The following is a 26,908-nucleotide window of genomic DNA, read 5'->3' as shown; positions in this document are numbered from 1 at the left end:
ACTTTTCATCCAATGGCTGCATGGCTGGCAGTAGCACTGCTTGGTGTAGACATAGATATACAACTGATTTATAGGCTATACATGTGTGTGTATATCACATTGGCAGCAGTTCAGCAAGTGTGTGGACGTAACTGGAAAGTTGTTTTATACAACACCCATATGCTCATGTCTGTCATCGGAAAAATACTGCCTCTCATCTGATGTTCTTTTAACTTAATTACAGCCTATTATTTTTTATAGCATAGGTGGGATTTCATTGTTTTTAACAGTCTAAAACAGTGGCAGCGCTAGCGCAGAGCCATCTAGCACCAGAGTTTGGCCTCTTTGCTTCTATACTCTTTGGTTATACTTCCATTTGTGGTAAGGTTGCAACCATAAAAACATTTTAGAGGTTAAATTGTTTTTTAGTTTGCATATAAATATCTGAAATATCGAAACCAATCTTCACCAAATCGGTCCAAGATGCCTTCTGCAGTTTAAATTAGTATCTCGATGTTATTTTTCAGCTTGCAATGCAATACTTAAACTTGTCACCAGTATGATTTATATGTGAGAGATGTCCTTGTTGAGTCCGTATTGAATCATTCTTGTTTTTAATATGTTTTGGCACTTCCAGATGGAGGCCGCCCCTGTTTCATACAATCTCCACATGAAAGGAAATAGAGAAGACCGTTTGTCCATTTCATGCAATAATAGTTAATGATACAAACACAAACATCCAGAACTCACAGCACAGCACAGTTTACTTGCTAGTCATTTTATACAAACAGTAGAAAGAGGGTTTTGTATCTGAAGGAGCATCACATTTGCCAGATAGATGTCGATACACAGAGACTTGATTTTCAGACAGGATCACAGAGTCGAATGTTTCAAACATCCCATTAAAAAAGCTTTCACTAACCTGTTGGTGTAAAAACAAAAAACAGAGCTGTTTCACGTACAGTTATAGAAAGATATCTAGGTGATAGGTAAACATAAACAACTTAAAAAACATTCCAATAATCAGGTGGCGTCTAGCGGTAGACGTATTTTAGTCTGCGATCCTACGTCACTCGACCCACCCACTAACCATTTAACAGAACATTTGGAAGTCCCAAAAAGAACCACAAAATATTTTTATTCTCATTTTATCTATTTTTTTTTGTTTTGCACACATTACAACCTGAAGACTTGGTAGGTTGTCCGTCACGTCTCTGGGTTATCATCACACTCATCATCATCATCCTTTTTGTGTCATCTAAAAGCACAGACCCCTTCAACATGCTGCAACACGCCTCAAAAAATCACAATCACAACCCCTTTAATAGTTACATGTAAACTCTGTGGGTTTTAATTTTCGCACTCTTTAAGGTGCCATTCGAGAACAAGGGGAAGGGGGGGCAATAATCGCCGTGCCCTCCTACTAGAAGATTTCTACGTATTCTGAACGTTCACGTTCAAAGTCCCACACTGAGCAGACAGCTGAAGGGCCGTGCCGAGTTTACAGGATGGCGCAGAAGAACTTCTTCTCCCTGAACGGGTTCTCTGACGCTGGCACCGGCGATAACAGCGGGTCCTCTTTGGCGTGGGCTTCGCAGTAGGACATCAAGTCTGCCGCTGCTTTTGACACCTGGAATTAAACAGACACAACATGTCAGTATACAAAGATGAAGTTAAAGAAGTGGTTAGACATTTTGGGAAATATTCGCTTTTGCACTGTCAGTCGATTCAAAATATTTAATCGTGATTAATCGCAAATGAATCGCACATTTTTTATCTGTTGAAAATGTACCTTAAAGGGAGATTTGTCAAGTATTTTAATATTCTTATCAACATGGGAGTGGGCAAATAGGCTGCTTTATGCAAATGTATGTATATATTTATTATTGGAAATCATTTGACAGGACAAAACAATGACAAATATTGTCCAGAAACCCTCAGATTATCTTCTTAATGTCCTGATATGTCCTTCTGAATGCCCGTACACCTGTCAGGATATTGAACCAAGTCCATTCATTATCTGTAGGCGGGGTACACCCATGACAAGTCAACCTGTATATCACAGGGCAGACAACCATTCATTATCTGTAGGTGGGATACACCCATGACAGGTCACTCTGGGAGGAAACCTGGAGAACCCGTCTCTCTCTCTCTCTCTCTCTCGCTCTCTCACTCAACGTTTCCAATCTGCACACTAAGCTAAGATAGGCTAAGCTAACCGCGTGTTGTCATCATCACTGACGACACGCGTCTGCTCACCTTTATCCTGTCGATGTTGGCCTCCATCTTCAGCTGCTCCACCAGCTTCCTGGCTTGTGCGATGCTGGCCGTGTTATTGCTCGCCATGGGCGCAATCAGTCAGGTCTCGTGTGCTCTGCCTGCGAAGAAGAGAAAGAGATTCAAACATCCTGAACATCGTAGTTCAGTTCAGCCACAGTGTGCCACCGAGGAAGACCGGCACTATAATATAGCAGACATGCTAAGAGGAGGGCTAGTTACAGATAACCCGTTGATTATCACACACACACACACACACACACACACACACACACACACACACACACACACACACACACACACACACACACACACACACACACACACACACACACATATCACAGACACAGGCATAATATTTATGGTGTCAGTTGCTAGGCAGCCCATGACAGTGAGGAGGAGGAGGGATGTTGGGACGAGAGTCTTTGTCCAGCACCATTATTTAAAATAGATAAACAGATAACTAACATTACTGGTTTCAGAAGTGAGTTTGTACTGGTAATGGTGGTTTTCTTAAAGCTGACTCATACTTTTCAACACTTCTTAGTCAGCGTGTCACACGGGGACACAGCGTCCTCCCGCTGCATCATGGGAAGGACAATACATCGATAAATTGAATCCGAGGTGAGACAGGTCACCTCGCAGGCAGCAGATATTACAAAGCGTCAGCAACGCTTTACTTGCATTTCTGTTATTGTAAAACAGACTGTTTTATTGTGGTGGAAAGTAAGTATATTTACTCAAACACGGTACTTAAGTACATTTTATGGTACTTGTACTTTACTTGAGTATTTCTATTTTTTGCTACTTTATACCTCTACTGCATTTCAGAGGGAAATATTGAACTTTTCACTTCACTATGTTGCTTTTAAAACTTTACCTACATTGCAGATTTAGATAATTAATACAAAATATAATTAACTAATAAATTATTATTATTAATATTCTTTTTTTGTCCCGCCACCAGCTTAATATGGGCTAAATATATCTTTTTTTATTCACCGTTCTATATTAATGGCTACAAGAAAATCTGAATATTTCATTTGCAACACTGAGTGTCATGTTAGTCCTTCAGTGCCTCGTCCTCTGAACACCACAGGGTGGCGACTGTAACACACCAGCTGAAGCTAGAAGTAAATGAATCTGCCCCTCTGAACTTACTGATACTTTCTATCACAGAAGTGATCATGTCACATCCCATTCGCTATTCAACTCTTGGCCTCTCATTTGTTTGTAATATCTTATGTAATGATGGGTCTGTCAATTGATTAAAATATTTAATCGCGATTAATCGCATGATTGTCCATAGTTAATTGTAAATTAATCACATTTTGTATCTGTTCAAAATGTACCTTAAAGGGAGATTTGTCAAGTATTTAATATTGTTATCAACATGGTAGTGGGTAAATGGGGTGAGTAATCAGTGTGTCAGTGTGCTGACTTGACTATGACTTGCCCCCAAACTGCATGTGATTATCATAAAGTGGGCATGTCTGTAAAGGGGAGACTCGTGGGTACCCATAGAACCCATTTTCATTCACATATCTTGAGGTCAGAGGTCAAGGGACCACCTTTGAAAATGGCCATGACAGTTTTTCCTCGCCAAAATTTTGTGTAACTTTGCACGTTATTTAGCCTCCTTCCCGACAAGCTAGTATGCCATGGTTGGCACCAATGGATTCCTTAGGTTTTCTAGTTTCATATGAAAGTATCTTCATTCTGGCTTTAAAACTGAGCCCACTAAAACCTAAAAATTGCAAGTTGCGTTGATGTGTTTAAGAAATTTGTGGCATTAACACGTTATTATTGCGTTAACTTTGACAGCCCTAATTAATGGTCTTAATTATTTTTTTTCTTTGGCAAGTGACCATGGTATAAACAGGATAATGCCCTTCGAGGTGTCCATAATCAGGAATTAATGGACTTGCGTTAATGGAGAGCGCGTCAGACAGTTCTGGCCGCCACGTTGTCCATTAATTCCTGATTATGGACACCTCCTCATGCACTACTACTTAAACTACCCTACCCAGTATATAAAGTAGCTTTACCAGCTGCAACATTAAAGTGATGTACACATTAATGCATCAATAATCATAATTGAATAATATAATATACCATATAGGTATCATTTTGAAATTAGCACTTTTGATAGTTTAAGTATATTTTGATGCTAATACTTGTTGTTAATAATCGTCTTCCTCCTCATCAAACTGTTTAGTAGTTCCTCGTGACCGGTCTGCACTTCTTTACCGATGTATTCAGGTGTTTCCTTTAGTCTGTCACCTGTCGGTATCGGTACACAGTGTCCCAAGATGCTCCTGTGTCTTTTATAACCTCTTTGATTAAATGGATCAAGCTGTGGGCGCTCTAAAACAGCGTCCTCCTTGGTGTGTGATCAATCTCCCCCTCCGTCCTCCGTCTGTATGCACTGTGGTATGACTCAGTGTGGGGTCAAGACTGATCTCAGCGAGGTGCTGGAGCTCAGCATGAATATTGATGGTCCACGATGGCACACCTGCTCATCAGGAACGATGAACTGCTGCTGTCACACCGACCTGAACCCCGCTGACCTGATCATCAATAAAAAACCAGCGCAGGGTCACCGGTTACAGTTGTTTCACATGATAATTAGATTTATTAGTGTTTGACTGCTTGCCGGAGTGCCTGTAATCGGACTTAATGTGATAATAAATCTGGTGTTTGATTGTCTTTTCCCCCTTCTGTTTTATTTAGTATCTTTACTTTCCAGATGCAGTGATGCAACCTACCAGAATAGCAGCTTGACACATACTACAGTTAATTAAATGTGATTCATATTTTGATTTTGTACTCTATAAAATATCAGAAAATTATATAAAAGTGGCGAGATCTCTTGCTCTCAGAGCTGGAGGTGAGATCTCCACATTATTTGTCACTGTTTGCACTACCTAGTTAGATGCTAAACTGTATTTTGTATGCTAACTTAGTGCAATGATTAGGTTATTTAAGTATATAATATAATATACTCTTAAAGAACAATCATCAAAATAGCTGTTAATTTTTTTTCTGTCAATCAACTAATTGATTAATAAACTAAACGTTTCAGGACTGTTGATAAAGCAGCAGAGCGTAACAGTAAGAGTTTTCATCCAAGGGAATATAATAAGAAGGGAATATAGATGTGGAGTGTTTGAAAGTTAATAGACTTGTATATTATTCCTTGTCAGTTTAAGAGTCACTGGAAATAGTTTTAAAATACAAGTTTGAGTGAAAATCTACAATATTTACTTAATTCACACGTTTTCAGGACTAAGACATTTCCTACGAACCGGGCTGGAAAGTCTCGACCCAACGACAATCGGAAGAGGATTTATGAGCACAACCTGCAGTCGACTGCACAGTATTAACAGTGGAACATAAACATTATGTTTTATAGTCGCTGCAGCTGAAGGATCCTGGATGTTCTCACTCTGAGAACTGCTTCACCTTTTAAGGTCCTAGTGTTTTAATTTAATCTCTGATGGGAGTCCAAAAAAAACATATTACGTTGTTATTGGTGTCAGTAACTGAAGGAAAACGGTTAATGTAGTTTGACTAGAAAAGTAGGTGGCAGGCCCAAACGTTACATAGAATATATATATACATATATACATATATGGGTTTTTTTATGGGCATTTTACTAATAATACTAATATTTTCAAAATGCTTCCAGACATTTCACTAATATTTTTCTGACATTTTAATAATATTTGTTGGATCATTTTTGGACATTTTACTAATATCTTTCTGACATTTTACTGAAACTTTTTGGAACATTTTTCTGACATTTTACTAATATTGTTTGGAATGTTTTTGGACATTTTACTAATATTCTTCTGACATTTTACTAATATTTCTTTGGAACGTTTTTGGACATTTCACTAATATCTTTCTGACATTTTACTGATACTTTTTGGAACATTTTTGGACATTTTAGTAATATTTTTCAAAATGTTTTCAGACAATTTGAGACATTTGGGGCATAGAAAGAAGTACTAAATAATCTGTTCCAGTCCTGTGGGACTCCAGACCTTTACATTAATGGACTCCTGGGTCTACAATCTGGTGTCTCTCTGTGGAAGCCACGTGTCAGCTGTCCTGCAACCACAGACAGAGTTTTCCAGTATATTTCGTATTACATGTCAGGTTAATAAAGAATTATGTACTTTTAAGAGAATTTAAGTCAGTATTATGTACAAATATCTGGGGACTCTTGCACACAACTTTTGTCCATCACCAAAATAAAAATAGGTCAGAGACTTACTACAGAGGTGTGATTGACAAGTAGAAATTAGTCTTTGGCGTCTTTCGTATCGAGGCCATAATATTGTTTCAACACTCGGGGGAGACGTCAAAACAGGCCAGTGTATATCGCCAGACTATTGATAGGGAGAGATGTCACTCTTTAAGCTTTCTGGGATGTCGAAGATAAAAGTAGGGCTCTGTTCTTTACAGAAAATAATCAGACACTGTGACACAAAAGCCTAGTTTGAGATGATGTTCTAAATAAATACCATAAAAGCAAATTGAGAGGCTGGAGGACAAAGGAAAGAAACGCCCAATTTTGATTGTGTTGAGTTGGCCCAGTACTTGGGCACATAAAACACTTTTGGCGAAATGCAATTTATTTAGCAGGTATAATGTTGAAAATGATTTTAAGAAATGTGTTGCATCTGAATAACACCTACATTCATTTTGTGTTAAGGTTCACTTATATTTTGACTTGGCTGTTTAAAAAAGCTGAACATAAAAGACGTCATAAACTATTTAGCAGAGCTGTCGCTGTGTCTACAAAGTCATTTTCTTGCTTATTGTCAGTGGAGCGAGCGAAAATGCCACCCTGACATTTTCATATCTTGAGAGGGAGGGGTGAGGAGACGGTGGCTTATAGAGGATGGCCATGCATGTGTCGACTCCCAGAGGAACAGCTGCTGCCTTAAACTGACAGGGTTTAATGAACAATAAAGAGAGTAGATTGTTTCTATCTTGTTTTTTTTAGTGTGTTCTGTTTTATGATACAAGTCCACTTGCTTCTACTCGGCTCATTTGTATATCATGAACCCTCTTGTGCTTCCTTCCTTCCTTCCTATCGGTCAGCTGCCTAAAATACCATCCTGAGATGTTGCACATGGTGTTCACATGCTGATAACAGTGACATCCCGACAGGCGCTGATAAATAATACATTCAGATGGACTCAGGCTGTCTACAACGTTGTAGAAAGCAGTACTCATGCTGTAATATTATGAAACTGGCTGCTGTGAACATCGCCTACAATGCCTCCTCCTCTTGCTTGTCTTGACTTACCTTGTCTGCTTACTCCTCCGCACTCTGCCCTGGTGTCTGCCTGCACTTCAGTCAGCACTTTGCATCCGCCCAACTCTCTGCAAATAGACAAAAAAAAAGAAGAGATAAAGAGAGGTTGAAGAGAAGAATGAGTATAAGAGGCTAAGCGCTGCACGTTTCCGTTCCTGCATTCCTGATAAATTACGCCGAGTCTTGTGTCCTCTGATCACTGTGTGTCAGAATGTCACAGCTCGCTCTTACAAACTCTACTGAGGAGAAACACCACAACAAACTACACAAGGAGATGAGAGTGAAACATCATTGAGCCTGCCTCCGTCTGATGTTAATGAAATCAGTCCACCAGCGTCAGGAATAGTGACGTAAAGATCAGTTATTGATGGTGATAATTAGAACGAAAAGGCCTTATCTTCCTCAGTTCTGCTTTTAAAGGAATAGTTTGACTTTCGCACCTTAATTAATTTTCTTGAGTTAGATGAGAAGATCGATACCACTGTCAAACATTAGAGCGATGTCGATCTTCTCATCTGACTCTCAAGCAAATGAGTGTATTTCCCAAAATGTCAAATTATTTTATTTAACCTTTAGTTTCTGTTGGTGCGGATCCATCCACCTCTCCTCCTCTTCCTCACTATCTGCCCCTGTTTGGTCCAACAGATCCACTCTTAATGCATCTGTGACTCTGCAGCTCAGTTTTCTGCTGCTTCTGATAAATGGGCCAATTACAGTGCTTGAGCAGATCTGCAGAGGGAAGGGAATTCCACCCGTCGTAAATCACGGCGGAACGCAACATTACAGTAAGGCATCCATTAACAAAAACCTCGCCAACAGCAGCCGAAACCCCTGAGCCAGAGTATTTTAGCAACGTCGAAACTGCATAGATTTTAAAAAACAAGCCAAAGAAGAGCAGGAGATCTTACTGTACTGTACTGTCACCTCTCCTGATTCACTGGAGCCATTAATCTGTGCTGCTACTCTGTGCTATGCAAGCTGTATAATCACTTTTATCAGTACAAAGATTCTTTTACCATTGGTTGGGTGCTTCACAAGACAAAAGCAACGTTTTTTTCTACATGTTTTTAAATTTTACAAAAGATGCCAAAGTTCTCAAATGTTGTCTAAAAAACAAACAACGATGCAAGAACGTTGCATGCCTAAAATAGTTTATTATTGGCAAAAGTTTGATTTAAATCAGGAACTATCTGATAAAAAAATAAGTATATTAGACCAGATGTTTGTTGCAGCATTTGGTACCTGACAGTTTTCAATAAATAATGCTTAGGGCACACAACGGTCAGTGCTATAAACATATTGAGGCTTCATACCCTGCGTTCGGTCTTGGGCTGAAAAAGTTGACTTTTGCCAGAGAAACTAACATGAGAAGATTTCCTTCATTAATCATGATGTCAGTACGCAGTATATAATGTTTCATGAGCCAAATGGAAAAAAAATGAAAGCATCTGCTCACATTTTGCGTGACTGCGTGAAGTTTTACCAGAAAGGTGCTGCAGGCGTTTCAGGATTCTTATATGCAAAACACAGTTTAAACAACTAATCGCCATTGTTGACATTTACCTTTCAGAGTCACATGAGCCGTAACTTGTGACTGTGTGATGAAAGGTTATTTGCTCAGAGCATCCTGCTCATCACTCATCAGAGTCACATTTACATCTGGGAGTTTCCCAGGAAAAGTATACAATCATCTGCTGTTTGTGTGCTGCTGGTTAGGAAAGTAAAGTTTAAAGGCTTTATAATATTGGAGTGATTGTGTTTCCACAGTTTGTGTGCTGCAGTTAAAAGAACCATACCAGAGTTTTTGTATGTTTCAGCTATTTACTATAAATCACTTTATATTAAAGCTAACAATTTTGCAAGCCATGCTGCTGTGTTTTACAAACGTGGATGTATTTTGTCTACCGTTCCAGGCACCCACTGGTTTTAATCATTTCTATGCAATATACAAATCTATTAATACAATCTTGAAACTTAAGGTCCTGACACACCAAGCCGGCCAGTTTGGGGCCGTCTGTTAGCATCCGTTGGCCTAGTTTTTGCAGTGTGTCCCTCACCGTCGGCTCTAGTCTACCCGTGTCAGAGTTTTTTTGGCAAACGGCGGCGGAGCTCGTCGGTGAGAGAAATCACTCTGATTTGCGGTTCAGCTTAAATGAATCAGTGCACGAGAAGAGAAACGGACGTAAAGAAAGCAAGCCAACGGGTAAAGTCAAGTGAAAAAACTTCTTATTTTTCATCTTCATCTCATCCGATTATTCCAATCGGCGGTATTATTTGGCAAGGTGGGAGTGAGACCGGGTTGTATTTGTAGGTTAAGGACATTATGATATATATTTTTGATTATTGCAGTTGATCCAAGAAGATGGAGCTTTAAAACAAAGTACTGTGATATTTGAAAAGTTGTGTACTGAAGCAGCAGCAAAGTGTCAAAGTGTTATATCAAATTCAAAGTCCTGACTGCACTTTTACATCTTTCACTGTCTACTTTTTGTTTTTCTCTTCACTCTTAGATCAGTTTACTGTACGCTGCAAAAAGGGCAAGAAAGCCGACTGTTCTTAAAAACGTTGCTGAATTTGATTTCCCTGTGAACTGTTTATGTCATCATATTCATGATACAACTTATCTTAATGCTTTGGCAGTATTGTTCTCTACTTTTATGCCAGTAAAGCATCTTGAACTGAACTGCACAGTAGGGGGAAAAAGACAGAAAAGGTGCATCATGGGACCAGCTGGTGATCCATTTCTCTCCTGTGTTCTAGCCTTCTGCTTCCCATCCCTCCCTCTGTGGCAGACAGGTGTTCAATGATGGAGCTGAAACACCCCCAGCACGCTCCGTCCTGCTGCTAACGCAACTGGATCAATCTGACCCCCTCCGCCATCCTTCCCCTGCCATTTGCCGCTGTTTTGAACCCCTTCCTCCGGGTTTTCGGGGGGTCTATGTTCGTGACGAGGCCCTCCACAGATGTGATTATAGCTGATGCGCGACTCCGGGTGTCGCTGACTTAAAGGGTGATTAAGCGCCGCAGGAAACATCCTGGTGAGGAAAATATAATTCCTGGCCTGTCGAGAGTGATGATCTCTCACGCACTCCCACACACGCTGACTCTCAGTTCAGTTCTCCTGCCCCCCTTTCTCCCTCTTTCTCTTTCTGCAGCGCACACCTTATCGTCATTTTTTTTTTACACCATCCAAAGAGGTAAATTAAGGCGGCCAGGCAGGGAGTGTTCTGTCCTCTGTCATGCCCAGGGTGTGAAATCAGAGCGTGGTAATTAAAAATCTGTCCCTAGCTCAGCCATCTGGACCCTGGAGAGCCAGTGATTAACCTGCGAGGGTCTGCAGGGACGCGAGGAGGCAGGATGGGACCCCTGCTCAGAGATAACGCAGGCTAAGTTTTGAGGGCCGACAAACCCCGCCCCCCACAGTTACTGTTGCTATGCATGTCAAGTTTTCAATGACAACGGTGGCAAATTACCGCTCAAAGATCTTCTGATAAAGTGCAAAGATGTTTTCTTGTTATTTGGGTGGAATGACCCTTTAAAGGAACAGTGTGTAACATTTCGGGGGGTCTATTAGCAGCAATGGAATATAATATTCATAACTGTATTTTCATTAGTGTATAATCACCTGAAACTAAGAGTTGTTGTGTTTTCGTTAGCTTAGAATGAGCCCTTCATATCTACATAGGGAGCGGGTCCGCTTCACAGAGTCCGCCATGTTTCTACAGTAGCCCAGAACGGACAAACCAAACACTGGCTCTAGAGAGAGCCTTTCATGTTTTTATGTTACCTGACGGCCACCGTAGTTCTCCGACACACTTGTGAAACTGCGATAACGTGAGTCACTGAGTGCAAAACCAAAGAACGTGTATTGCCAAGAAGTGCAAGTCAATTGTTTCTTCCATTGCAGCAGCAAAGCTACGTTTCCGCCGTTTGGGATTGAAAACGTCGGCCTGGACGGCAGTAAAACATCCACCTAAAAAGTGCCGTACAAGTGTAAAACTAAATTATTTCTATTCTATTGTCATATTCTACTGAAATGGCCTGTGTTGAACGATAAAAATATTATTAATATAGTAAGCATGTTCAGTCCAAAATGGCGGCAGTGGCAAAAAAATACCAGAGTTTCGTCTCTTTGCTTCTATACTCTGGCAAAACTGTGGTACTGCCAGCTGCTGTCTGACTTCCATTGCTCCTAAAGAAGTGTTATTATGGTAAGGATGGCCTCTGAGCGAGGTGAACGGCGTTACCACGGTTTTGCACTCGGCCGCTTACGTTACCGCAGTCTTGGAAAGAGAGGAGTGAGCGGAGGTGTACTCAGTTGGGCACGATCTGCAACCACACCACTAGATGCCGCCAAATCCTACACACTGTACCTTTAAATAAGGCTGATGCTTATGTCATGCTTAAGGAAAAACTGGGATGCTACTTTGTTTATCACACACAAAAACTCCTGACTCCAATTTTGTAACTGTAAAATCCGACACAATACAGTTCTGTGCTGACTGAGTCATTTCCTTTTTGTGTGTTTTACTACAAAAATAAAACACAACTGCAGCTTTAAAAAACAAAAATACAAATGATAATAATTATTTCTTAAAAAGACAAGAACGCAGTGGTGCATTAGCATGCAAAAGTACTCACATGCAGAAAGTTCAGTCATCACAGTGTGACTGAGTGACTGTACCATCCTCAGTGTGTCATAGGACAATGAGGTACAGGCTGCGATGTCACCGTGAAACAGGACGCAGTGAAGGCCACATTCAGCTAAACAAACAGAGTCATGAATTGATGGGAGAGGTTTCACAGAATGAGTATAAATAAATAGGAATAAAGTTTATCAGGAAGACAAAAGAGGCCGAGATGTGACGGTAATATCTCCTTCCAGAGTGGCTTTTACAGCGACCGCAGCAAAGGAGGAGTAACATAAAACTGACCTCCGGAGTTATTAATGAACACAGTCAAGATGGATATTGACTATTAGATGTAATATAGCACGGATCCCTGCCCTTGAATAGGAGAAAGGACACCCCTCCCTCTGTACACAAAGATAAAGAGACGGGACACAGAGAGCAGAGCTGACAACCAATGATTGTCTGGGGAGATGACGTCCTCCTGTGACAGCTGAGCGTCCTTCTCCATCACTATTTCTGTTAGAGACCTGGAGCTGACCTCCAGGCTCACATCACAACAGCCTCTAACAGCCATTAATATCGAACTGAACAGTCCCAGAATAGTACTGTATTGTACTGTATTTAAAACAATAACCCTACTTCTATGACAACTACTGCTAGAGCTGATATCTGTGTAACACTGACTTTGTTTTATGCTGTATTATTAATGCTAATAGTAATATAGAAATTATAGTAATAGTATGATAGTAACAGAAGAAGTAGATATTTCTGTGGGGGACGAAACCTGCCAAAATCAAAAATAAATTAATAAATGTGTCATTAAAGGTAGCAAAAATATTGAAAATAAATGTAGCCATTAATCAATTAATAAAATGTGACATAAATTGATAAGTAAATACATTTAAAAAATAAATACAAAATAAATACAAAAATAAATGAATCATCATATTTATTATTTATCGAGTCATTTATTTATTCATTTATTTTTTTATTTTAGCAGGTTCAGTCCTCCATAGTTTCTTCATCATCTTCTTATTTTTTTAAATGATTTTTAGATCTGCATCTATGTCTTTTAAAGTAATTTTGTTGTTGTTGTTGAGTCCTGTTTTTGAAGTCTGTCCACAATTAACTGTATTTTTTATATTTTGTTTGCATCAAACTTAATTGCTACTATAACAATTTGTATTTCTTCTTTAGATAAATCTCTTGGCAACTTGTCCCTGGAATAAACTTAACGTATTGTAGTGCGTACATGCAGCAGAGGAAAATCTTATCATCGCCTTACATTTAGTATTTACAGCATGTTAATCTAATTATGATGCATTGAATACCTTGAGTGTTATATTTCTTTTACTATAACAGCACCTCAGTGGTTTGGATCAATACTGTGTGTGGGAAGGAGGCTTGTGGTTTTGTTTCATTCATGATTTTTTTAAAATGCTAACCCTATGTACAGTATACTGTATGCCATTATTATAGTTATTGGACACTTTAAAGCTCATTTCAATTCTCAAAGTATTTCTCCATAATATTGTATATTGTGTAACATATGCATATGTGCAAGAATTAAAGTTTAAATTAGAAAAAAAAACATCTTTAGTTATAAACGGATGGTTTTCTGTCATCAGATTCTGAAAACATATACAGGTGCATGAAAAATACGTGACATCAGTTTTTTCCCAAAGAGTTTAGAAGCAAAGAGACAAAACTTTTTTTGACAACAGCCGCTAGATGACGCTGCGGTAGCACTGCCGCCATTTTGCACTGAAAATGCCAATAAATAAGTAAATAGTTATAATAGTATGCATATTTATAATATTTTTATTCAACATTGGCCATTACGGTAGACATTAAATGATAACAGAATAAAAAAAAATTGTTTTACTTTTGTACAGCACTTTGTTGGCAGACGTTTTACTGGCATCTTGTAGTTGCTTTCAGTCCAAAATGGCGGAAGTGTAGCTTTGCTGCTGGGCGCTGATGTTGCAATGGAATGACCAATTGTCTTTAGCTTCTTATTAACATACGGTATGTTCTTTGTCACTTCTATCAACAGCTAAAGCTACAGCTTCTGTGTCGACTGAAAATGACATCAGTGAGACAGATTTGTCACTCGCTACTGACTGGTCACGACAAAACAAACCAAAATAACCTTGTCTCCCAACGGGGAGGAATGGGCTAACATGAACAGGATGTCAGGCTGAATGAATGAGGTGAAATGGAATGACGATTCAGCCAAATCAGGCTGGTTTTTCCAACAGAGCCCGTCCACTTCAAACCAGTGAGAAGAGGAAAGAAAAAAACACAAATACAGAAATCTCTCTTGATAATTACCCAGCATCTTTCTAAATATGGCATATTATAGTTGTGTAGGACCATGACACATCACATTCATATGTTCTTGACACGAAACGTTTAATTCTCGATGTATTAGTCTCTATTAAATCGTACACTAACCCTAACTCTCTTCCCCTCTCCCTCCTCGTGCCGCCGCCTCTCGGTCAGACCACCACCACCCGTGAATATTCGATTAGTCCGGACATCTGTGCCACCCCCAGCATGCCCTGCCCATCCTGCCATCTTAGATATGGTGGTGTGTGTGTATATATATACTGTATATGTGTGTGTTGAGGGTTAATCTAGGTCCCAGAAGGGGGGAGGGGTGAAGGCAGTGGCCCAGGAAATGATGCATCCCCTGGGAGTCAAGGAGGCAGCAGGGAGGCGGCTTATTGCTCCAGGGAGCACAAATGTGGTCTATTATGTTTATTAAATCAAATGATCAAGGCCCGGCATGTTTCTCCTTTGTTAGATTAAAGCAGTGACCAAGTGGTTTTCTTTTCCTCAAACGTTTAAAGACTCGCATTTAAAACCTTTGATATGCGTGTTATGTAACAGCAGTGTGGTTAGTGGGGTAGAAACAATGCCTGACACTGCTGTCACAGGAACAGCTACATACTTTAGAAGCATACAAAACAATCCACATTTTTGTGTGACCAGGGTGGAAAATTAGCACCAGTCACCTGCCAAATAATGCTGGTGAAATTTTGGCTGTGAGTGAGAGGGCTGTTTTAAATTCCCCTGGACACTTTGGCAGGAAATGTGGAGCTTCTTTTTCCACTCTGGAAATCATATTTGGAAGTGGCCGCCAAATTTAAAAGGTTAACATGCTGCCCTGTTTTTCACAAAAGTATAGTTTTACCAAGTGTTGTGTGCATTAAAGCTCTTTTCTCTGTTCTTATACTGTAAGGTATCAGCAGGATTTTTGCATTTGCCTTGAGTGAGGAGGCATAAACATACTTTTCCTCTGGAATCAATCAGCATGCCAAGAATAACACGACCAGACTCCTGGGCTGTTAACAATATTACAAACATCCGGGCCTGTTTAGATTCTGCTGAGAGTTTGAGTGTGCTGCTCGGACCGTTTCCACAACTGTAGGTTTGTTCATGAAAGTGATTTCATTCAAGCTGTCAGAAACGTCCATTTGTAGCTGATGCTTCCAAGGCTGAAGACTTGAGAGTTGGACTTGAGTCAGACATATGTCACAAAAATGCTGACTTGAGACTTGACTGCTGGAAGACTTGACTCCCTAAAGATGTCAAAGAGGACGTCAAAAAAGAGGACTTGGACTTGAGTGCTGTGAGAACTGCAGACTTGAAAGCAAAAACATTCAAGTCTCGTGTTTTGCCCTCAAGGCCCTGAGATTTGAACTTCAGACTTGTGTCAAACTTCTTGCAAAAAAAACATAAAAGTAGCACTGGTAGTCTTGAGACTTGGAATTGAGTCAGACTCAAGTCTTAAATATGAGCACTTGGAACTTGACTTGGACTTGTACAGTTGTGATACTTGACTCCTAAAGACGACTTGGAACTTGAAAGCAAAAACATTAAAATGTCATGTTTTGACGCCAGGAACCTGCGGCTTGACTTAAGACTTGGTTGGACAAGACTTGGGACTTGACTCAAACTTAAGTAACAAAGAAATGAGGACTTGAAACTTCACTTGGACTTGACTGCTGTGAGACTTGTCTTTCTTGAGACAAGACTCCCTAAAGGCTTGACTTAACTTGAGCCTTAAACACAAAAACAACAACAAAGTCTTGTGCTTTTCCCTCAAGGACTTGAGACTTGTTTGAACAAGACTCGTGGCAAGAGGCTTAAAATACAGCTCTGGTAGACTTGAGATATTGAGTCAAGTCAGACTTAAGTCACAAAAATTAGGACTTGGCAGAGTATTATAAGACTTGACTCACAAAAGACTTAACTTGACTTGAAAGCAAAAACATTCAAATCCCCAGTTTTGCCATTGGGGACTTGAAACCTGACTTTAGACTTGGCTGGACACGCCGCTGCCTGAAAAAAATTACGTCACACAAAAAATGAGGACTTGGAGCTTCACTTGGGAATGACAGCTGTGAGACTTGAATGTTTTGCCTTCAAGGACTAGAGACTTTAGTTGACACTTGGTTGGACAAGACTTGAAGGTTGCCTTGTACTTGACCCAAAAGACTTAAAAACTGCTCTGGCAGGCTTGAGACTTGAGTCCAACCTAACAAAAAATTTGGTCTCAAGACTTGACTTGGACTTGACTGCTGTAATATTTAAATTGCTTCAGTCTTGATTCCCTAAAGACTTGACTTGAAAGCAAAACTATTACTATTCAAGTCTCGTGTTTTGCCATCAGGGACTTGAAACCTGACTTTAGACTTGGCTGGACAAGACTTGAGACTCGACTAGGACCTGCCTCAAAAGAATTAAAAACAGTTCAGGAGACTTGGACTTGAGTCAGACTTAAATCCCACAAAAATTACGACTCTGAACTTCACTTGGACATGACAGCTGTGAGACTTGACTCCCTAAAGACTTCAAGGACTAGAAACTTTACTTGGGACTTGGTTGGACAAGGACTTGAGGACTTGTACTTTCCCCAAAAGACTTGAAAACGGCTCAGTCAGACTTAGTCCAACCTAAGTCACAGAAATAGAGACTTGACTGGAAACTTGAGACTTGACTTGGACTTTCTTTCAAGGATTTGGGGCTTGGTTAGACAATATTTGAGACTTGACTTGGGCTTTCCCCTAAAAACAGCTCTGGATGCTTCTATCCAGACAGACCACAGCACGGCTGAATACGCTTAAAACCCAAAATCAACACTGTGAGAAGTAAACAAGTGCAGCGAGGACAAAGGTCGAAGCCTTCAGTGTGACAACATCCTTCCTACCGCATGTTACCTTCCCTCTGAAACCTCGTACATCTCTGAGAAACAAGTAGTTTTAAAGTATGAAAAGGCAGGTTCATATAGAGATGACTTTAGCAAGAATGATGCTTTTAGGAAGCTCAGCCTGGGGTTGGAAGGATGTTTCAGGGAGAAGGCAGTGATGGGAGAGGAGAGGTCAAATTGGTCAATAAGGCGTGGATGGCTCATCGTTCCTCCCTTACTCCCTCTCTGCTTTCTAGCTGTAACACTATCCATTGTGCTCCGTCAACTCTCAAGGTTTTTGATGTTTCTTGTTTATTGTTGGATACTTTGTAAGCTGCTCTTCTAGCCTCAACATCGATGTGTGTGAAACAGTCTGTGGCCTTGGAGCTGCTTGCCCTCGAGATACAGTACGAGACGCCCGGACGTTGAGCTCTTGCGTAATTCTGACTCGCTGTGTGCGTTTGTAACAGGCCTGGATACGCAACACACATGATTGGATGGGAGTAGTACATGACGATGCCATCGTGTGACGAAGCTAAGAGTGGGAAAAAACAGTACGTCTGTGTTCGTTTTCTCGGTTTTCCTGTGAATGCATGCCGCTGTCAGCGACTGTATCTGTCTATGAGCAACATAAAAACACCAAACCCCCCCCTTCTCCTCATCCTCATCCACCTCCTCCTCTCCCGGCCATCTGCCTGATACAACCGCTACATGGAGCTTGTGTGTGGTCGACTGCTTTCTCCTCACGGTATGGAGGGCGAGCGAGTTGAGAATGGACGGAAAACCACACAGGAGGCTTGTGGGATTCCTCTCTGGTTTTCTGCCACCTCTGTCTTTCGCATCCCCTTTTGCACAGCTCTCTTTTTCATTCCCTCTTCTTGTGCAAATATGCCCCTGAAACAGATGCCCTTAATTCCTCTGGCTCCAAATTATAAGATCTGCCCAATCCTGAGGGGAGAAGAAGGAGGGAGGAAGAAGAGAAGGGAGTCCATTCTCTTATTCCCCTCACACATGTATGAACGGAGGTGCAAGATGGGGGGATATAAAAGCAGCAGCTCACCTGACAGCAAAGAGGTTTTTAGAGATATTAGAGGGAGGAGGGGATTCCATGATGTAAAGCCAGCCAGCGGCATCAATCTCGCCCCTCGAGCGCTGACAAAACGACAGCGTGGATATGAAAAACCCCCCTCCTCCTCTGGAACACACCCTGTTTTGGATGCGAGTAACCCAGATGCCATCAAAACAGAGAAAATAAATGATCCCCACCCCACAAAAAATGTAAAAAAATCCTACCTTTTTTTGTTGTATGTGTGGTCTCGTTCTGTGACGCCAAACACATCCAGTCCTGTGGAGTAGTATCCACGCGTCCTCCCCTCTTTCTGTCAAACACACACACAGTCAAGTCAGTCAGCGAGGCAGGCGAGTACATCCACACACACTCCTCTCTCTGTATGCCTCTCTCTCCCTCTCTCTCTCTCTCTGCTCCAGCTGAGATCCTCCCTGCCTCCCTCCTCACTGCTGCTCTGAGTCTCCACCCTTCAGCCAAACGCTCAGGCTGCAAGAAACTACCCTCCTCCTCCTCCCTGCTTCTCTTTTCTGCTATCAGGACCAACTCTGTCTCCCAAAGGTCCACAGGAAAAGCATTGACTGTCTCTCTAAACACCTACAGTAAACAAATGCATACCAGGACAGCTGACAGGCTGGACTAGCTGGATTTCCGTGTTGAAAAATATCCACACTGGTCCCTGCATACATTTCAGCTACTTGTTTTCCCTCCTCTTAACTCACATTTAAGTTTTTTGGCTATTGTGTTTGTTTCAAGGCATTGCATGTAAAAAAACCTGAGTCAACCCTCAACAACAACAACAACATCCTGCATTGCACACACGACATGTGCGCTGCCAGAGTTGAGGCTTTTAATCTTTAAACCACTTGTTTATTACAGTGAAACCATCAAAGATTAAAACAAAAAAAGAAAGACTGTCCCAGCCACTGTGCACCAACACGCATAAACAAACAGCGTTGCTCTTTCACGTTGGAAAATTTACATACTGGATCTTCTGGATACTCTAAATTAAGGTGAGATCAACAAGATCTTGGTCCCATATGTTTGTGTGAATGTTTACGTGTCTTGTTTTTTGTGAAATATCCCAAAAACTACTCAATAGATTGCCTGGAATTTTGGTACAGACATTCATGTTCCCTTCAGGATGAATTGAAAAACCTTGGTTATACTCTGACTTTTCATCCTGCGCCACCATCAGGTCAAAATTTTAATTTGTCCAATAGTTTTGTTTATGACAAGATACTTGTACCGTCATCCTCAGCTGTATTTAGTGTTTCGTTCTAATTAGCAATTGGTAGCATGATAATAAATTAAAATGGTGAACATGGTTAACATTATACCTGCTAAACATCAGCATGTTAAGATTTTTATCATGACTATATTCGCATACTAAAGTTAGCATTGGCTCAAACGACTGCTATGCCTGAAGCTGGGCATACACTGTACGGTTTTAGAAATGTTGTTGTGTAATTCCTACTCCTACTGTACGAGTTTGCAATTTAAAGAAAAAGCTCACGATTTATGTGCTCACACTGTACGGTCCTATCGTCTGCTACGACCTCAGTGCTCATATTGTACGGTCCCGTCGACCCCTGAGGGCCGTTTTGGCTGTTGACAGTTGTCAATAAAGAGTTGTTTGTAAGCTCCGAGGCAGGTCAAGTTTGTTTGCTAGCAGAGGTCTGCACGGGTCACAATGATAACAAAAATGAGGCGCCGGCGTACATGGAAAAAAGGCAAATGGAATCGGCCCGTGGCTCTGCTTCAACTGTGAGAGAGCCTGCCGACCAAAATTTCTGACATGTCAGAAATTCATCCGACTGTCCGATGGCTGATCGGGAGGAGTTAATCAGTCCTCGGTCCGCCCTGTGCACTGCACGACAAATGACATCGGCGGAGCTGAAATTCGGTGCAAATCTAAAATGAGTCGTGTGGCTCAAAATTCAGGCCAGAAAACGAGCTAAAATCGTACAGTGTATGCCCAGCTTAAGTACAGGTTCACAGAGTCCCTAGTATAGCTGTAGACTTTTAATAATCCTCCAAATTTCTTCCAATCTTCTTCAAAATTTGTATATAAAATACTTCTATAAGCCTGAAAAAAGTTTCAATATTGTAATATGCCATACAGTTTTTGTCATAAACTGATGTAACTCTTGAACATTGCAACCAAATTCACACATCTACACTAAGAATTCCTGCAAAATTCGCTGATAAGTGGTGCTACAGGAACATGTTAAATTTAAAAGCCCATCACTGAGAGGTTTTAAGTCTTGCACACTTACAAATTTTGAAGATTTCAACCTTTTACAGAACCCTAGCACCCTCGACAGGATTTGGAAATTCTCCAAAAGATGTCAGCCATCAGCATGATTGTATGTCACTGTGTATTGTTTTTACATCTTATAAAAATTAAGAGGACTATAAAATATTTAAAAGCTTCCTAGTTTGTATATTTCTAACTGCATGCATGTTTGCACATATTTGTGTTTGTAAGAGCACACTGTACATCTGCTTCCATGCATGTGCGTGCTTTGCCTGAAGGTAAACTCAGCTACTGTTACTCATCTTCGCCCTACTGTCTGAACTGAACGTCACGTTTTCTGTGAATCACATTTTCCTCAGCTTCATTCAGGCAGATGTTATTCTCCGTGAAACTTACAGTAACAGTACACATCCAAGGAGAGACGGAGAAAGGAGGAGGAGGAGGAGGAAGATGGAGAATAAGTGAGTCATGGTTCCTGTGGAGGCGAACACAGGAAGCCTCTGTCACCAGGATACCACAGTGATCCGTGATAGCCCTTCCTGGGTCCCCTAAGCCAGTGGTTTCCAACATTTAGAGCCTGACATCCCCCAACAGGGCTTTGAGATGAGCTCAAGTTCACCACCGTCTGTCATGTTCCAAATGTGTTCTTATGAATGGATTATGAACTGGATGTTATTTAACACTAGTAATTATATAGATGGGGATATTTTTGTCTATATACTTCTTTAAATACAATTTAATCATCAATGTTTAGGTTGCTTGGTCAAGTTTGCATTCATACTACTTGGAGAAGCTGGACGTTTCAACCATTTATCCATCACTTTTAATATTTCATTTATTTGTTATGACTTTAAAGGTGCTAAATGAGATATTGGGAGCATTTCTATTGCCACCCCGGCTCTCAACATGGCGACGGTTGAGCCGGCGGCTCGCAGTTAACGGTGCTAACATCGCTAACAGTGAAAACAACGGCAACACTGCTGACATTATTAACAGTGTTAAGGCCCTGACACACCAAACCGTTGGACAGTTTGGGGCCGTCAGTGAGCGTCCGTCGGCTCTAGTCTGCCCGTGTTGGAGTTTTTTGGCCGATTCAGCATGTTGAATCGACGGCCGTCTGTGACAGAAATCCACACTGATTGGTTGTTCAGCTTAAACGAATGAGTGCAAGAGAAGAGAAACGAATGTGAGGAAAGCAAGCCAACGAGTAAAGTCAAGAGGAAAAACACAGAAGGCTCTTCTCATTTTTCATCTTCATATCATCTGATCATTCCAACACACCGATATTTTCACAACGACATGGCCATCTGGAATGAAGCTAAGTGGTGAGGGAGAGTGGTGTGAAAATGGTCAGCTTTGTTTCATGTACGTATCATAACAACGGCTTGTATATCCGCCATCCTCGGTCTTCCTGTTTCCCTTTTTGGATGACGAATACAGACTACCGGCGCCTGCTGGTGTGGAGAGTTATTTCATGTCACACAGGTGCAGAACGTACGAGATAGTTGGCCGTCGGCTGTAGTCTGTAGAGTGCAGCTTTTTGGCCATGACAAAGGCGGCGTGACGCAACTGGTGGGCTTCATCGCCGCTAGTTCTTTGATGTCGGGGTGGTGAGTCTGGGCCTTTAACCTGGGGGGGAACCAGAGGGTGGGTGCTACGCTTCCTCGACAGCGCCGTCGATTGGGGCGGCGTTATCAGCTGTAACCGCCGTATGAGTGCAGTGCAGAGCGACGGCCGTGAGCTAGCCAGTTAGCCAGAGAGCGACTTAATTCGCTGCTTAGGTAGACATTACTCCTCTATGTCTTTACATAGCAAATAGTTCTTTGCTGCTATATTAATGCTCTGGATATCATATAGAAAACCTTTAAGCTAACTAAACTGTTTATCCATTACTTTTAGCTATTTCAACTTCCCTGCTCACTTGCCAACATGTTTTCATGCATGCAACTTTTCATGTACTTCCTGCCAGCTGCAGAAATACCCCCTGAGGTACAAGTACCCATGGTTGGGAGCTACAGTACGTTATGGGCTCGTTGAGCATCAGCAGAGACAGTAACAGTGAGACCCCTCCCTCCCTCCATCACTGGAGAAGAGATAAATCCAGAGATTTGTTTATTTGTAATCTGATTACTGTTTTATTATCGGCTCTGGGATCATCTCTGAACCTTGTGGTGTCAGTGCAGCTGTTTTGGTTAATAGGCTAGTTTATTAAGTGCTGTTAATCCACCTCTAAGAGGACACAGGCAGATGTGATGACTTGCAGACTTGATATCACTAAAATTGCCTTTTCTAGTGCGATAAATAGTAAAAGGGTGGAGCTGAAATACATGTCAGCTTTTCAGGAAAAAAAGAGAATGTAATCCTTCATTTTAAATTAAAATATGACCATATTTAACAAGGTTATCACATATCAATCGTGATTTTGGGTGAGGAAGAGGAGGATGAAGGATGCTCGAATGATCCTGTAAGAGCAGTGTTTATACGAGTGTGTATGTGTTTGTGTTTGTGTGCACGAGGGGTGGGGTTATCACGACTGGCGGGAGGGGGGGGGCCTGGATTTCATTTCTGATTTGCGACCATCTGGCTCCTCCAGGCAGCTGCTGGCCCGAGCCAAGCAGAGCCGCCCCAATGCCCCATGGGATTTACGGAGAGGTCACCACTGCTGCTGGAGACACACTGTCACCTAATACTCTCAAACAATCAGCTCAAATGATCGCCCACACACACACACACACACACACACACGCTCATAGATGAGGAGATAAGATGCATGGAAGGAAACCTCTAGAAAGAAGAATATAAGATGAGGAAAAATAGGTGCTGATGGAACAAATCCTCATTAAGGACGGCACACTTGTTTTATATTTAAAAACAATGCATGAACACGGTCTGCACACCTTATTCAACAAGACAAAAGGAAGGAGAGGAGAGGGGAGAAAAGGGGGAGGTGACAGAGAAAGAGAATGGATTTCCCCCCTCTGTGTTGCCATGGCGACAGCAGTGGATGGTGGATGACTGATTTCCTGTACAGCTGTGGAGCTCGGAGGAGGGAGAGAGAGAGGGAGACACGTTATCTGTGTCGGAGGAAGGAGGTGGAGCTCGCTGAGGAAAGCATCCATGTTTTCTCTTAAACTGTACATCATCACTCTCTCTCTAGTGATTCCTGTTTTCTGCCTGGACATGTGTTTTTTGTCTCTTTGTTTATATGATTTAGTATAAAATATAATATATTATATTAGGGCTGTCTATCGATTAAAATACTGAATCGCGATTAATCGCATGACTGTCCATAGTTAGTCATGATTAATCGCAAATTAATCACACATTTTTTATCTGTTCAAAATGTACCTTAAAAGGGACTGTTTGTAAGAATCAGAAATGCTTGTTAACAGCGACACCTGTGGCCGTTAAGTCAACGAAAGTCAGCGTCGGGCTCGCGCTTGTGCTTGCTCTACATAAAAAACGAGCATCGCTCAAAACAGTGAGGCGACACACGTCAGCTAAAACCACAATATCACTCTATATTTCACCTGCTTGGCAGTAATGTTAGCTGACCAGACGGAGGTCTCTCCATGAATCAATGCTGATCCTAGTGTTGGCTTTTCCTGCTTCAGCCTCGCGACCGCGGCCGGAGGGAGACATCTGCACCCGGTCAGAGACGATAACGTTTCTGGCTGCGGAGCCCCGTAGCTTCATAAGACACGGAAAACCTCTGTTGGTCTTGAGGAGCTGCAGCAGTTATTTCTGCACAAACTTCCACTGTACATTCACTAGATATTCTCAGAGCTAAACTAACTCTTCGGCAGTGTGTAGTGTGCGCGCATGAACGTGAGGTGGAGCGAGCTGAGTGAAGGCAAGCAGGCAGAGGAGCAGAGTACCGCAGAGACTCCGGCCCTGTAGACCAAAGCTACGGTCTCCCCCGCGTCCTCCGACCGCGTCCAACACTGTTTTGCAAGACGGGCTTCACTAGATATAAGTTTGAGGTTTTGGTGCTTCCGTGTAGTTTGTGTTGGAGTCTGAGTCTGAACAGCGTAGTCACATGCGAGCGTATATGTGTAAGAAGCTACAAACAGTCCCTTTAAGTAAGATTTTGAATGCAGGACTTTACTTGTTACTGAGAATTTTTACACTGTGTTATTACTACTTCTACTTAAGTAAAGGTTCTGAGTAACGTTATCTCTTCCACAATATACAGTTTATACACAGCTGCGACTCTGTCAGTCTCCTACTGCATTAATATTTCTATTGAAATCAATAACATAAATAAACAATACTATAATACAATATTAAATTGTAGATGAGTTTATTATTAATTCTATTTAAAGATATCTTTACCACAAATCATATTAATTCCACTTGAGTCAGAAGCTGAGATGTCAGTCGGTGCTATTCTGTTACTGTTAAGCCAGTTAGCTTTAGCTACGGTTAGCCGTTGCTATGTTACCAGCTAAACTACTGTTTCCTGTTTCGGACACTTTTCGGCTAACTTTCTATTAAACTACTAACTAGCTAATAGGTTAATATAAATTATCGTGTAATGTTTTCAGTTAATTTAATGGTGTAAAACTAAAGTATAACTTCTTAACTTTCTAAGTAGTTAATTGCAGCCGTTTGTTTGTTTATCGCCGTTGTCTTGTAGTTATTGCTCTTCTTCCACTCACAATTATACTTCTATGTTCATACTTTTTGTTTTGGTAAACAGACAGGAAAAAGTCAATATTAACACAAAGTTTGCTTACCTGTTTTCTTCCCAACATAAATGGCGAAAGGTGTCTAAAACTCAAGAGATGTTAATTGATTAGAAGCTGGTGTACTTCTAATGGAGACCGGTGTTAGAGTGAAATCTGTTACCATAGAAACCTGTGACCGCAGAGAGCCAGCAACACATGACGTCACCATCACAGAAAATGTGACTCCACTTTACCTGTACCTAATAAATGAGGCAAATACATGACAGAAAACAAATAAAACTAAACAAAAAAATATTTTAATATTTTTTTACTTTAAATATATATTCACAAACTCTAAAAGAAAAGCAAAAGATAGCTTGTTACCACAGAGATCTGTGACCACAGAGAGCCAGCAACCCATGAGATCATCATTTAATGCGACCACACTTTACCTGTACCTAATAAATGAGGCAAATACGTGACAGAAAACACATAAAACTAAACATAAATGTATTTTAATATTTTTTACTTTAAATATATATTCACAAAACTCTAAAAGAAAAGCAAAAGATAGGTACAGTGGGTCTTACTGTTTTTTTTTTTCATTTTTATTTATCATTGTTGTAGATCTATGGTACGACGGTACGACGGAGTATTAGGGCCACATTATTCGAGAATAAAGACATAATATTACGAGAATAAAGACATAGGTTAACAAGTAAAAAAGTTGTATTATTATGGGAATAAAGTCATAATATTATAAAGTAGTAATTTTACGTGTTTTTTCTCTAAAATTATGACTTTATTCTCGTAATATTACAACTTTTTGTCTCGTAAAGTTATTACTTTTTTCTCGAAATATTCTGACTTCATTCTGGTAATCTCTGATTTTTTTCCCTCAATGTGGCCCTAATACTCTGTAGTACATTTGCACTTTAGCCCTCACTGCATTAGACTTATATTCTATATACTTAGACTATAAACTGTGTTACCTTCATCACAATACACAAATGTTTTGCGGCTCCAGACAGATGTTTTGTTTTTTTTTGGCCTAACAGCCCCCCGGTAGCAGGTAAAAAAAAACTGGATGAAATAAAAGCAAAATTAATAATCCTTATCTCAGTTTGAGAGACACAATGGGCCTGATGTTACCGTCACTCTGCTAGAGAAGGGAACAGGAACAAATACAATACATGCTGTTCACGAGTCAATGCCAGGTCAATAGTGTCACCTAGATTTATGAGGTACATTTAACGGATGAACTTTACTTCACCTGAGGGACAACAAGGCCAGCTAGGAAAACAGATCACTTATGTTTCATCAGCATTAAGCTGTTGTAGGAAAATATCAGCCATCCAATATTATGCTGTTATAATTAATATAAATGCAGTTAATCCATGCTTAAATAAAAGCTCCCACAGTTGAAATGTGTACTTTATTGTCCAAATACCACATTCACTCAGGATATAAGTTAAAAACATGTATATTATGTATAT

The 26,908-nt window shown here is 40.8% G+C and overlaps 1 protein-coding gene across 2 annotated transcripts; it reads right to left on the bottom strand.

Moving 5' to 3' along the window:
- Positions 1 to 725: 725 nt before the first annotated feature.
- Positions 726 to 25,609, bottom strand: LOC141783399 (guanine nucleotide-binding protein G(I)/G(S)/G(O) subunit gamma-2). Of its 2 annotated transcripts, XM_074660684.1 has the most exons (5): positions 25,482 to 25,609; positions 18,710 to 18,795; positions 7,580 to 7,656; positions 2,239 to 2,357; positions 726 to 1,609 (listed from the first exon to the last, which is right to left on the bottom strand). In XM_074660684.1, the coding sequence occupies exons 4-5, from the start codon at positions 2,323 to 2,325 to the stop codon at positions 1,481 to 1,483; spliced, it is 216 nt and encodes a 71-aa protein (XP_074516785.1). In that variant the 5' UTR covers positions 2,326 to 2,357; positions 7,580 to 7,656; positions 18,710 to 18,795; positions 25,482 to 25,609; the 3' UTR covers positions 726 to 1,480. The 2 variants fall into 2 exon arrangements, with proteins under 2 accessions (XP_074516785.1, XP_074516784.1); XM_074660683.1 differs by lacking the exon at positions 25,482 to 25,609 and having other exon boundaries at positions 18,710 to 18,940.
- Positions 25,610 to 26,908: the final 1,299 nt, after the last annotated feature.

Source organism: Sebastes fasciatus, chromosome 15, assembly GCF_043250625.1.
Source record: "Sebastes fasciatus isolate fSebFas1 chromosome 15, fSebFas1.pri, whole genome shotgun sequence".
Lineage (NCBI taxonomy): Eukaryota > Metazoa > Chordata > Actinopteri > Perciformes > Sebastidae > Sebastes > Sebastes fasciatus.
This window is presented reverse-complemented; position numbering and strand designations above follow the sequence as displayed.

Coding starts and splice junctions, on each gene's coding strand:
- LOC141783399 (XM_074660684.1), bottom strand. CDS start 2,325: ATGGCGAGCAATAACACGGCCAGCATCGCACAAGCCAGGAAGCTGGTG. Junction 1,610..2,238: donor CCAACATCGACAGGATAAAG/GTGAGCAGACGC, acceptor GTTTAATTCCAG/GTGTCAAAAGCAGCGGCAGA.